General features: G+C 29.2%; 1 protein-coding gene across 4 annotated transcripts; it reads left to right on the top strand.

Annotated features, from left to right (window-relative positions):
• Positions 1-900: 900 nt before the first annotated feature.
• Positions 901-12,212, top strand: LOC105461206. 4 transcript variants are annotated; one of them, XM_011707694.1, is made up of 8 exons: positions 905-1,131; positions 3,997-4,266; positions 5,438-6,080; positions 6,521-6,568; positions 7,225-7,272; positions 8,999-9,036; positions 10,471-10,658; positions 11,008-12,212. In XM_011707694.1, the coding sequence occupies exons 2-8, from the start codon at positions 4,060-4,062 to the stop codon at positions 11,093-11,095; spliced, it is 1,260 nt and encodes a 419-aa protein (XP_011705996.1). In that variant the 5' UTR covers positions 905-1,131; positions 3,997-4,059; the 3' UTR covers positions 11,096-12,212. The 4 variants fall into 4 exon arrangements, with proteins under 4 accessions (XP_011705994.1, XP_011705996.1, XP_011705992.1 ...); XM_011707690.1 differs by having other exon boundaries at positions 8,999-9,126; XM_011707692.1 differs by lacking the exon at positions 3,997-4,266 and having other exon boundaries at positions 901-1,131; positions 8,999-9,126.
• The last annotated feature ends 662 nt before the right edge of the window (positions 12,213-12,874 follow it).

Below are 12,874 nucleotides of genomic sequence, written 5' to 3'. Positions count from 1 at the left end.
TATATATATATATACTGTTAATAAAAGTGACCATCAGTATCTCGTAAAATTGATAAACTTGAGATGATGTTTTATTGGCCGGTATATTTTCATAATCGATTCTTATATATATTTAAGACTGTTTTAAGTATAGTCTTAAGATATCATAAGCCAATCACAGAACCGTATTAGCATCTTAAGAAATAAGAACCGACTATGCTTTCCGTCAATAGTCAATTCTATATTTCAAGACCGTCTTAAATAACGTTTTATGATGCTAATATTATACGACTTTGTGATTTTGGTGTATTAAGATTGTACTTGTACGATCTTAAATATTAAAGAATCGACTATGAATATCGGTCATTGCATGACTACAGTGTGGCGTTGCTATCGCTAAGAAAGCCGAAGACTGTCCAGTGTCGGAAGACTGTGAGATAAATACACAATTTAACAGATCGTGGACTAGCGCGCATGCGTGAGAACTGAGAACGTTTTCAACCACGTGATCGAACACTCAGACTCGTATTTTGGTGCTGCTCAAAATGCTTCTTGGGATCATATAAATAATTACACATGATTAATTAAAATATGTATACTTTTAAATATGTTAATTTTTGTACATAATGTTGCGTAAATTATTTCAAAATTATTGTAAATACTTATTGAATTATTAATATTTATATTTATAAAGTATTTTTAATTGTTTACATAATTTCGTATTTAAATACTAATAGCATTTTCTGCAGTTTTTCTAACTCTTGCATTAAATATATTTTTTAATCGCTGTAGATGCAACAAACCAATAAATTTAATCGTTTCTATTTATAAATTTAGTATTTACTAGCTTTATAGAGAGAAGTAGAGATTTTCTATTCTTACTTTTAACATATGTTATCGCTTTTTCTGGGGGTCTAGCAATACTCCTTATTACAATAATATCTGTACGCGACTGAGGTTTAATAGCGTCTGCTAATGCTCGTTTTACTGCGCATGTGCGAGCGTCACCTCACTTTGCGAGGGAGACAAGTAAACAAAAGATCTGGCGCGTCTCATTCGGGCGGGTCGACTCCGAGGGAACCATTCATTGGTAACTATCCACAGATGATCTACTACAAATCCTTGTCCATCCGCAAAGGAAAGGTCCCTCAGGTAAGTGTAGATGTGTGTTCACATTTGTTCCGCTTATTGAATTGTTAAGGTTCTAAGTTAAATTATGTATAATTTAACTCAATCGAGTTATAATATTTAATGCATTTAATTATATACATATATCTCTTCTTTTTGTTTTTTTCTAAAAAGTATAGGATTTTTTAAATAAAAATAATAAGTTGAATAAATAAAAAGATCCTCAAAGATTTTCAAAGAAATGAAATTTTAAATTTTGATAAAAGTTTTTTAGAAATTTTTTAAATAAAAATTATAAGTGCTTATTACATGTGCAGTTGAAGAAATGCGAATCATCAATTATAACTAAATCATCAATTAAACTTAAAGGTTTTATAAAGAAAATGAAAATGTTTAAACAATTATTTTTAAAAATAACTGGTGTAAGATTTAATTATGAAAATTAATTATTACTCTAATTTTACATAATTATATTTAATACTTATTATTAATTGCGTAAATATTAAATTGTAAGGTTAGAATACGTAGTCCAGAAATATTTCAGAATTTGTAGAAATTATTTTAAAATATACAAACTTATCGAGATATATTTTACAAAGTAAATTATGCGTATTTTAACAGCACATGTAAGAGACATGTAAACTGTTTCTATTTATAATGTAATCTTTGCATACAAAACGGGTGTAAAAGGCAAAACAGCAGAAAGCATGTTCTCTAAACAACGTGTTTCCCACAACGTGTTACCTACATCGAGTTGTGGGCATCCTAAGTAAATTCCGATGAGAGTTTTTCGCACTCTTGAATATCCCAGCTACCTGTTCACAAGTTCCGAGTACAGTCGTATTTCCGAGTAATACAATCGTGTCCGTGTGTCGCTTATCAATGCACGTCGTAAACTCAGCCGGTTTTGTGTAGTACGATCTACACGTGATAGTAGGAAGAGAGAGAGAGAGAGAGAGAGAGAGAGAGAAGATAATCTGCGATCACGTATCGTAAAAATTCAATTGAATACAATTCATATACTATTATATTATTGCAATATACTATTATATTATTGCATCTATGATTATATTAATGCAAATTAAAACCTATTGCGCGCTAATTTATTTAAAATTAAAATTGCTGAAGTTTTTATTTTATTTTAGAGGACGTCTTCTCCCCAAATATTCTTTCTTTAAACTTTGAATTTTCTTTTATAATACAATTTTGATTCAGTTTTCTTCTAACAAAAATAACGAAAAAAGGTCATCATGGTCTTTTCGAACTTTTAATTAATATATTTTAAAATTTGTATAATATATTTTTGTTACCACAACTTAAATTAATACCTTAAAGTAAAATATTCTTGAAATTAATCGAAGAATATAGTATTATTTATTTTTTCTTTCGAAACTTTTCAATTACCGTAAAACTTTTTTTTTAATTATAATTTAGAAGTTACGGAAAAAATAAAAAACTTTTTAATTTTTATTCTTTTGACGCAAATAACAACAAAAAAGTAAAACAATTAAAATCTGAACGCGTGTAAATATAATCTTTTAACAAGAACTGGTAAATGTCATAAATTTTCGCATTCTTTTATCTTCTTTTTTTGCTGTTTCCCTTTTTTCAAAAAAGATCTTAGATTCAATTGAAATAGAATATAATAGATTATCTTTCCGAGGTGCACTGTGTATAAAAATAATAATATGTACTTGCAAAATACAAATGGAAAAAAGTGGAACCTATTTCAAAATCTTTCTAAGAAGGTTGGAAAGGTTTCGAAATCGAGAATTTCTTGGAAAAAGAAATTATGGTTCTGCTCTAGTATATAAGATGTAATATTCTTATACTGATGTTTTTCTCTTTTACGTCTTATAGTGTCCCCGTAAATGCTTCTTTATTACTTTCCCTACTATTTTGACAAAATAGCATATAAAATATTAATAAAATCATTAAAAATATTAAAAATTATGTGTGTATAAACAAATGTGTACAACAAAATATCAATTATTGTCTAATAATAGTAACGTCGAGTGCTTTTATAGTAAAAAAAATTGGTCAAATTTTTCTGTAATATTTAAGATATATATATGCTTTTTTGTTAATACAATTAATCGCAGTTTAATTACTATTCTCTCTAAAAGTAAATCAGTGAAATCATCACTGATTTTCAGTGTATATCATTTTCCAATGGCATATACTTTGAACTGTGATGAGCAGTGACTATTTTAATGTTGTTTTAGTAATAATATACTAACTTAAATAGTAAATATCACTGAAAGGTAGTGAGTTTTACTGCCAAACAGTTTTGAGAACTGAAATTCATGGTTTTTCCAATGATATTCACTGTTTGAATCAGTATATTATCACTAAAACACTGTTTATCACCCAGTCCCAAGTATGCCATTGGAAAATGATATACACTGAAAATCAGTGATGATTCCACTGATTCACTTTTAGAGAGTTCTCTCAAAGAAAAAAATTCGGTCAGTCATGTAAAATCTTTGCAAAATCAAGATATCATACAACATTAAGAAACATATTTATAGTTTACAAAATTGTAAAATAAATGATAAATATGTGTGCATATAGAAAAAGTCCTAGAAACTCCAGTTCTTATATCCGTACACAGATAAATGCATATCTTTTTGTCAATAAAATTGACCAATGTTTTGTAAAATCCATTCTTTTTTTTGATAGATTTTATTGTAAACTAATCGCATTGCATTATAACAAACATCAGAACTATTATAACTACATCTCCATTACAAATTAGTGGGCTATAATTTATGCTATATATCGTGTGAGAAAAATTTTTTACGCGTAAAAAGTTAAAATTGCATCAATAAAAATGTTAATACGTTCGTCTAATTGCTAGTATAATTCTTGTATTTGAATGTATTTCAGACGTCGTAATCTTTGAGTAACTGATAAGGGGATTTCTTCATGATTAAAAGAATTTAGACAATTATGGGAAAGATGACGGGGATAAATATTTCTTCGTCAATAAAAAATCCAATAACAGAGAATGACTCAAGTCAAAATTTCAACGTGAATATTAGTACGAAGAATGGCATTTTATCACATCTTTACGATTGCCTCGTTTTAATATCACTCTTAGCGTTGTTGCTCTCGTCGATGGTAATAACTCAACAATTAGCAGTTCTACGCAAACAGGTGAGATACTTTGATTTTAGTAATAAAGGAATGTTTTTTTTAATGTTCCTTACGTCGAAAATTATCGGTCTTTCATATCTCTTTGTCTCTATATCCTTCTGTGTCTCCCTTGTCACCTACATGTTTACCACGTAAGTGGAACGCGTCTGAAACCTAACGATTCTGAATAAGCGCGACACCGCGATATTGTAACATGCTCAGAGAATTAATCATCCGGCTGCTCCTTTTTCGTGCATATGACGAATGTTAATTACGTATACGAATTTTTTGCTGCTTGTACATATCACGTCAGTGTAATCATGTATCAGATAACAAATCGTGGATGTAACAAAATATTTAACGTCATCATTTCCATGTGAAGTGTCCTACTTTCATCTTTTCCGTTCTAAATTTCATATATATATATATAGTGATGTGCTTGAAGTTTAATAATTGACTTCCTGGTGAAAAAGATTCTGACATCTTATGATATTTATAAGACTTTAATATATTTTTAACTGAAGATTTCCAAAAAAAAATACTCTAAACTTCTTCACTTTTTATAAATTTTTTCACAAACTATAGAATGAGAAATTTTAAAATAGCATTTCAATTTGTATAAAAAACTGAGAAAGAGTTATAAAATTTATACATATAAAAGTTTTGAAAAATTATGTGAAGAATTCTAAGAAAATTTTACATTAAGAAGGAATTATATAAGGTAATTTTAAATGTCTCTTTAATACATTATTTGTCCAGCGAATTTTGGATGTTTACCGTGTACAATAGAATTTTCATCATTGTATAATAATATTAAGATGTTATGTAAGTAAGGCTATACATCTTTATGAATAGTATGTTCAATAACGCACTTTTTATTTTACATTATTATCTAGCCGTTTGTCATTACAAATTGTATATTAAATTTTTTAATTATTTAACTTTTTAATTCTTTTACAAGAGTTTGAAAAAATTTTGATATCGTTTAGTAACTAAAGTCATGGATTAGATAACCGTGGCAATCAAGTATTAATGATTTATTTTTGGTAGGGATTATGTACTTTTTTTTATTAGAAGAATAATTTTTAATAGTTTAAATTTATTTCTATTATTCTTTCGGAAGATATGATTTTTTTCTACGCTTCAGTGTAAATATTCAACGTAATATTTTTTTATCTTTTTCATATTGCAGGTGCAATTTCTCATGTTGAAGTGTCAAAACGACAATCAAAATAACGATGTTGTGCCAGATCAATTTGTTAGCTCATTTATGTCTTCTATTCACGAGCTCTCTAATCAAACGGAAGTCGGAGATGATGGAAATTCCGACTTTAAGTTAAATCCTAATAAGACAATTTCGGCTCGATCAACCGATGAAAATAATACATTCAAAGATATTGCGAAATCGGTGAGTGAAGTGATGCTCAATTTATTCTTTGATTCCAATAAGAGGCCAAACTTGCGTTCGGAAATGCAAAATTACGTGACGACAAAGAATGAAACAAATAGTGATTACGGATTGATCAAATGGAGTGAACAGCGAGCGAGAAGATTGAAAAGGGTTGTGACAGATAGTGAAGAACAGCAGAGCGAGGAAAAAGGTGAAATACGGCGACAGGGCAAGAAAGAAAACAAAGAACAGCGACAGATCGAGAAGGAAGAAGTACTGCGACAGAATGAAGAAATAATAAGTAAAACACGGCGACAGAGTGACGATAAAGATAGAAGGCGTCAACGGAGCGGGAAAAACGGTGCAAAACGGCGAAGTGGGAATAAAAGGAACATACAGCGACAGTGCGAAAGATGCCACAGACGCTGCAATTGCGAACAATCGAGTATATCTACTTCCTTTATTAATATCCATTTTAATGTTTTCTATTCGTAATTCAGTGAACGAACTGAACTGTATGAATTACCGGTTAATCGATTTTGCATAATCGATTCGTTAAACGCTCAGTTAACTCAATGCAATTTATCTGAGCGAAATTGGATTTGATTAGAATCAAGACTAGATTTGAGAAATAATTTTACTCTATCTTGTAGGCCTATCAATAACGTTTGTTGGTGTAACACCACGGAATCAAATAAAGGTATTTAGCCAGTAAGCAAAATGTTAACAGTATGTTAGCAAATTCGAAGAAAATATTACGAGAAATTGGTCAATCGATTTTGCTCAATCGATTCGTTAACGCTCGGTTAATTTCAATGCAATTTACCTAAGCGAAACTATAGATTTGACTAATGATTCGAGAAATAATTTTACTCTATCTTATAGGCCCATTAGTAACTACGTCCGCTAGTGCAATACCGGAACCAAACAGAGGTATTTAGCAAGTAAAATGTTAGCAGTATGATAGCAGATTCGAAGAGAATATTACGGGAAATTGGTTAATCGATTTGTTAATTCTCTCCTAGCGAATTTGATTAGACACATCAGTGCGCACTCATTGCAGGGCATATTAATGCCGTTATACACTGTTCTAATCTCAATGTAAAATCGAACAATTATTTTGATTGATAAAATGCCTAATGCATATTTTGCCAAATATTACAATGAAGTATTATTAACAATTTCGCGACTTAATTTCGTTTTTAAGTCGATTTATACACGGAGAGAATTTTTTTTTTAAATTTACCCTGCAAATCATGTTAATTGTGGGACAATATAGTATTTAGAAAAATTTTACTGTGCACTACAATAAATTTGACAGTAGTAAAATACAGTAAAATTTATTGTAGTGTACAGTAAAATTTGCCTAAATACTATAGTGCCCCACAATTAACATGATTTGCAGGGTAAATTAAAAAAAATTCTGTGTATACAACGATTTATATACAATTTTAATATGCGAATGTGCACCAAGTGCGTCCAATTAAATTTGCTATCAGTTAACTCATCAATTTATCTGAGCAAAATTAGATTCAACTAAAATCAAAACCAATTCGACTAGATTTGAGAAATAATTTTATTTCTTACAGGTCCCTCAGTAGTTACGTTCGTTGGTGCAATACCGGAATCAAATCAAGGTATTCAACTAGTGAGCAAAATGCAATTAACAGTATGATAGCAGATTCGAAGAGAATAATACACGAAATTGGCGTTAATTGCGCCTGTATTAGATTCGTTCTGCTGGTAAAGTCTGCGGACATAATCTATCGGCAGATTGTCGGCAGAAATCCAGCAAAATCTGTCATTTTGTAAATCATTTAAAGGGACAGTTTGTAAAAAATTTTTTTAAAATAGATTTGACTATCTGGATCTATGGCCGGTATACATCGACATTTATTATTTATTAAAATGATAAAAGAATGCCGTTTGAAGCAAAAAACGCTGTTATTGTAACGTGAACGATATAAAATAAGTTTTTTTTTATTAAATAATAAGAACAAGTTATTAAAAACGCATACGTTTCGATCAAACTTCATGAATCATATTCGTTTCCTCGTTCTTGATAGTAAAACCATAGGATTAGTGTATCAATTGAGTTTGAGTCAAAATGTGACATTTTTTTGTACAGTCAGCTGTAAATCGAATAAATTGCTAGTCTGTGTACGTCGATGATATAACATTATAGAATATATAGGTAAAAATGGTATACGTCAAAGAGTAAAATAATAAATTATAATAAGTGAAATAATAAGTGAATAAATAAGTTATATTTTTGCAAAATGTAAAACTATTGCCTGTTATGACGAGGGATTACAATTTTTTGAGACTTAATTTCGGAGTAGAAAGAATCAAGAAGCTCATTGTCAGTGTCACTCCGTAAGGTTAAATCTTGTGATTGTTTTTTTTTTTTTATTGTATTTATCATCTCTGATATATTAGCCGTTTGTTAAGGTGAGCTTTTTCATCCAAAATTTCAATGTGATCATCGAAGTCATGTAAGAAATCTCTTCGCTATGTTCAGTATGATTACGTCGTGTTTCGCTTAATAGTTTCTGTGTTCGATGTTTCTAATATATCTTATCCTTTAGCATTCTATCAGTCTGTTTCACGTATGATTACAGCAAGCAATTTATTTTGAATTACGTACGTTAAAAAATTGGAAGAAAATCTTTTTGTATCTTTATGCATCTATTGTGTTTATTAAGATCTGTGAACGCTAGGTTTAAATCTTGAATCGTTTTTATAAATTGCTTAAACTTTTCTGCAACGAACGGGATGTAAGGGATAGTGAAAAACGTCTTTTTATTGACTCCATCTTGAGAGGCACTAAGATTAAGTCTAACGGATTTCCGGTGATAAATTGATGCGGTGATAAATATCTTATTAGATAATGGGTATCCGTTAGACTTTATCTTTTCTTCTATCAAAGATAGAAGACTTAAAAATCAAGTTTTAGATACTGAATAAACGTAATATTCTATATGTAATAGTGTAATGCTTCAAAAGGTATTCTTTTACTATTTTAATTGATTTATCAATTCGGAGCGTAACACTTATTTATTATTTATTATAATTTTCTAATTTTTTAAAACTGTTTTATAAGTATAGTTTTAAGATGCCGTAAAAGCCAATCACAAAGTCGTATTAATTACTCAAGACGATCTTAAAATAAGAACCTATTATGAATGATCGGCTCGTAATTCAATAATTGTCTTATTTTAATGTTTCTCGAGCTTATTTATATATACATAATATTTATATATACAATAAATAACTGAACTCTTTTTTATTTAATATGTGTGTGAATAAATACGAGATATTTGTGTAGCTTTGTATATTAAAAAATTGTTTTTCTTCTTCTAGTTCGTATCGGACCTTGGAATAAGAAAGAAACAAGCAAAGTGAGCCAGCAATATGATTTCACGCCATTTTATTTGACAAATGATTCGATTGAAGTTAGCATAAATGGTTTATTTTTTATCTCTGTGCAGGTAAAGATTTGTTTACTGAATTATAATAATACTGGAAAGAGAGTACTGGTCATATATGTCTCTATGTATCAAAGTTTACATATGTCAAGGAAAAGCGTAGATTTATTATGGATTGATTGCTTAAATTCTTTTTCTTCTTCGTCGCCTCGTTAATCTGGCTCGCGATCTCGAAACTGAGATTGATGCGATCAGTAACCAATAGATTAGTTGCTCACAGAACAAAGTTAGACAGTTCGAGTTCAACATTTTCCGTGCGACGAAAAATTTGATTAATTGGTTAATTAGATTTTCGCCGCACGACAATTAGCGTTGCCACGTCCTGTGAGCAACAGGCGATAGTTGAATTAGGTACAGAATCGTGTATGCAGTCAGAAAACTTATATATGTGAAAACTTACATATAGAATGTGTGTTTAAATCATTAGCTCGGAATTCTAATTTTTTAATTATCTCTTAATATGGCATATGTATATAGGATAAGAGCTTGGATTGAACGCGGAATTCGCGACTACCAACCTATCGGTTACTTCGCATGAAGCCACTGTCATTCCACTGCATGTGTTAGAAGCGTGAAGACAAAAGAAAGCAATACCGAGTTGGGCTAATATTTCATTTGTTATACGGCAAATTTTTTAAACGTATTGATTGGCTAGGCTGTAAGATAGAGAATTTCTAGGGATTCGAGAACTTTTCTATAGACTGTATCCTGCAACTAAAGCGTCGTCTACAAAGGGCAGTAGTAGTAATGGATTAAGGAGTAAGCTGTAGGATTAAAGTCTCTTACATTAAAATTTTCTTGCTTTCGCCAAACTTCAAATATACATCTATCTCACTTTAAATGTACATACACTAATACAGCCATAGAGAACAGATCTATTATGTGACAGAGAGAACTTTGACGTATGTCTTTGTTCTTCAATATTATGTTTGCTATCGCACATATAAATCCCCATCAATTGCGCAATCTATCTATATATAAATCTATGCTTATTTATATACTATATATAGCGATGGTATATTTATGGAGAACAAAAATCTATAGGCACTTGTATAAATGTATAAGTCTATGCAAAAACCTAAATAAACTTTTAAGAAAGGGGAAGAGCGAGAGATCAGAGAGAGAGAGAGAGAGAGAGAGAGAGAGAGAGAGAGAGAGAGAGAGAGAAGCAGAAACACATTATTATATAGAAATTCTGTTTATCGGCTAATTAGTGACTTGTCAGTGTTATTCCAGTATTACATGTTATAATTCAGTTATATTCAGTGGATTTGTGAAATAACAATTATTAAATTGAAGTTTACAGATAATTTTTCACTTATTACAAATAAAAAATATTCTTTACAGGTTTATTATTCTGGAAATAATAAGGACATGTATCATTCTTATTGGGTAATGTTATTGTCTCTGGGTGCATCGGCTCCAGAAAAGCTCATTAAATGTGGTTCTTTTAATATCGAAGTCTCATGTTATACGAGTATAACTACGTATTTACAAAAAGGTGATAGATTGTACCTAGAACAAGAGGCGATTAGGTAAATATAAAGATATGTAAATATTTATTTTTCAAAAATCTTTACATGGAAGATAAATTTCGAAAATAGAAATATTAGAATGTCATTCAGACATCTTTACGTACATGACATCGTTTACATGTAGTATTATAATAAAAATATCTTGACTTATTACAAGAAAAATTTAAACTTTTTATTTTTCTATATGTATATGATTAGATGATAACATTTCGAGAATTCTTGGAAAATTTTTTTACTTCTCAACAGTTGTCAGATTTGGGCAGTCATTGTCCACTCTGTACGAAATGTTTTGACGCTTCCAGAATGCGAAATACGCATACGATTTCAAAATAATATTTTACACTTTTAGAACGGTTAATTTGGAAAAGGGATATAGTCAAATACAAATTGTGCTGCTTTCCAGCGATAGAAACGAAGAGGATAAAAAAGCAACGTAGAGTTTAGAAGTTCTAAAATAGATGTAAATATATAAGCTAATCGTATATTAAGTGACAACTAACGTTTATAACGATTGTAAGTCAACGGTTGTGATTAAGATAAAAATTATCTTAAGACTACGAGATAATTTAAGGTACTTATTAGAAGAAGATTTAATGTGATACTACGCTACTACATTCAATGAACTTTATCTTATTGACAAAAGAGTTTTGCAGTAGCGTAAATTATCATTGTGTTTATCATAATAATTGAAGATCACGGTTACAAGAATGTAATAAAGACAGAGTAACCTATTTCTAGACTATTGATTGCTTAGAAAAACATAAAATATGAGATTCGAAGACAAAGAATAAGAAATGATAGTCATTATAACAACCCACTAAACTTTGACCATTACGTTTTCGAAACGTCATACTAACATCTCGGTGACAGTAAATGTTTTGCCTCTAAGACGTTCCAGAAAAATGTTTTATTTAAATAACGTTATTATAACGTACAAGTAACGTAACAATCGATTTCGTATAATGACACATTCCTGTTACGTCGCAAAAATCTCGAGGTTGGACATTTGCTGTCGTCGAGATATTAGTATGACGTTTCGACAACATAATAATCAAAATGTTTAACGGGAATTTATAATTGACTTCGCAGATTTTATTCCGCAAGTATTGTATTTATTTTTTAATATTTAGTATTGATTGAAAGATACTATCAGTTTCTCAAATGTGAAGAATACGCAAATCTATTTCCTTCTATTAATTCGTTCGTTCATGAATTTTATTCTGTATTATGTAAGTTTTTATTTTATACGTATTTTTGTATCAATATTTTTTTTAAGAAAATACATTTTATAAATTGCTACATCTCACTTCAAAAATAGAATCTTGTACAGATGTGATGTTAGTGTTATCGATAATTAGTGAGATCATAAATTTGCTCATTGTTCAGTTATTTTAAGGTAATTTCCACACATTTTTTATATTTTTATAAAAAGCTATAAGAGAAAAATGTTATCTTTGTGTATTACAGATAATTGTTAAATTTGGAACTTATGCCAATGTAACAAAGAATGTAAAAAATTACAAAGAATTTTAATAAAATGTCGGACTTGCATTATTTGGGTACTATTTCATTATTCATGGTCTTATATATAGAATAAAGACAATAGATGTAGATCGGGTACTAGTTCTGGATAATTTATATTTAAATAATTATTGTATTTTTTATTGAATAGCGTATATCACAAGATTCTTTAGTATTTATGTCAGTTTTGTCAATTGTTTTTTGCAATTGTTACTAGCAACAACGTTACATATTTTATTGATATGATCATTAAGTAGTAAACGTCAAACGTCAATTTAGGTGTATCTTTAAAATTTCATTTAAAGTTTAAATAGTAATAAATGCTTTAAATTTATTATTTTTATAATTATAAATCCTTATAATTATAAAAGGATTGGCTTATGGCTTTTACAGGAAATAACATTAGATTTCATGGAAAAATTAACATTATGCTCAGTTAAAATTAAACATGTTTCATAGATATTCTGCAGAAGAATATCCAGAGGAAATTTAAATTGTGTATAATTTTCATTATTTTATTTTGTTAAAATAATAAAATATGAAGTAATAAAATTGAATAAAATAATTCATAAAGTATTATGCTAAATTACAACTATTAAATGTTAAGATTAATGTTATTAATTGTTCGATATCTTTTTGGATAAAAATACCAATATTTTTATCCTTAGAGTGATTTAGAACTAATGGTCTTACCC

This window comes from Wasmannia auropunctata, unplaced genomic scaffold (assembly GCF_000956235.1).
Source record: "Wasmannia auropunctata unplaced genomic scaffold, wasmannia.A_1.0 LD307392.1, whole genome shotgun sequence".
Classification (NCBI taxonomy): domain Eukaryota; kingdom Metazoa; phylum Arthropoda; class Insecta; order Hymenoptera; family Formicidae; genus Wasmannia; species Wasmannia auropunctata.
Note: the sequence above shows the minus strand (reverse complement) of the source record. Positions and strands in the feature narration are given on the sequence as shown.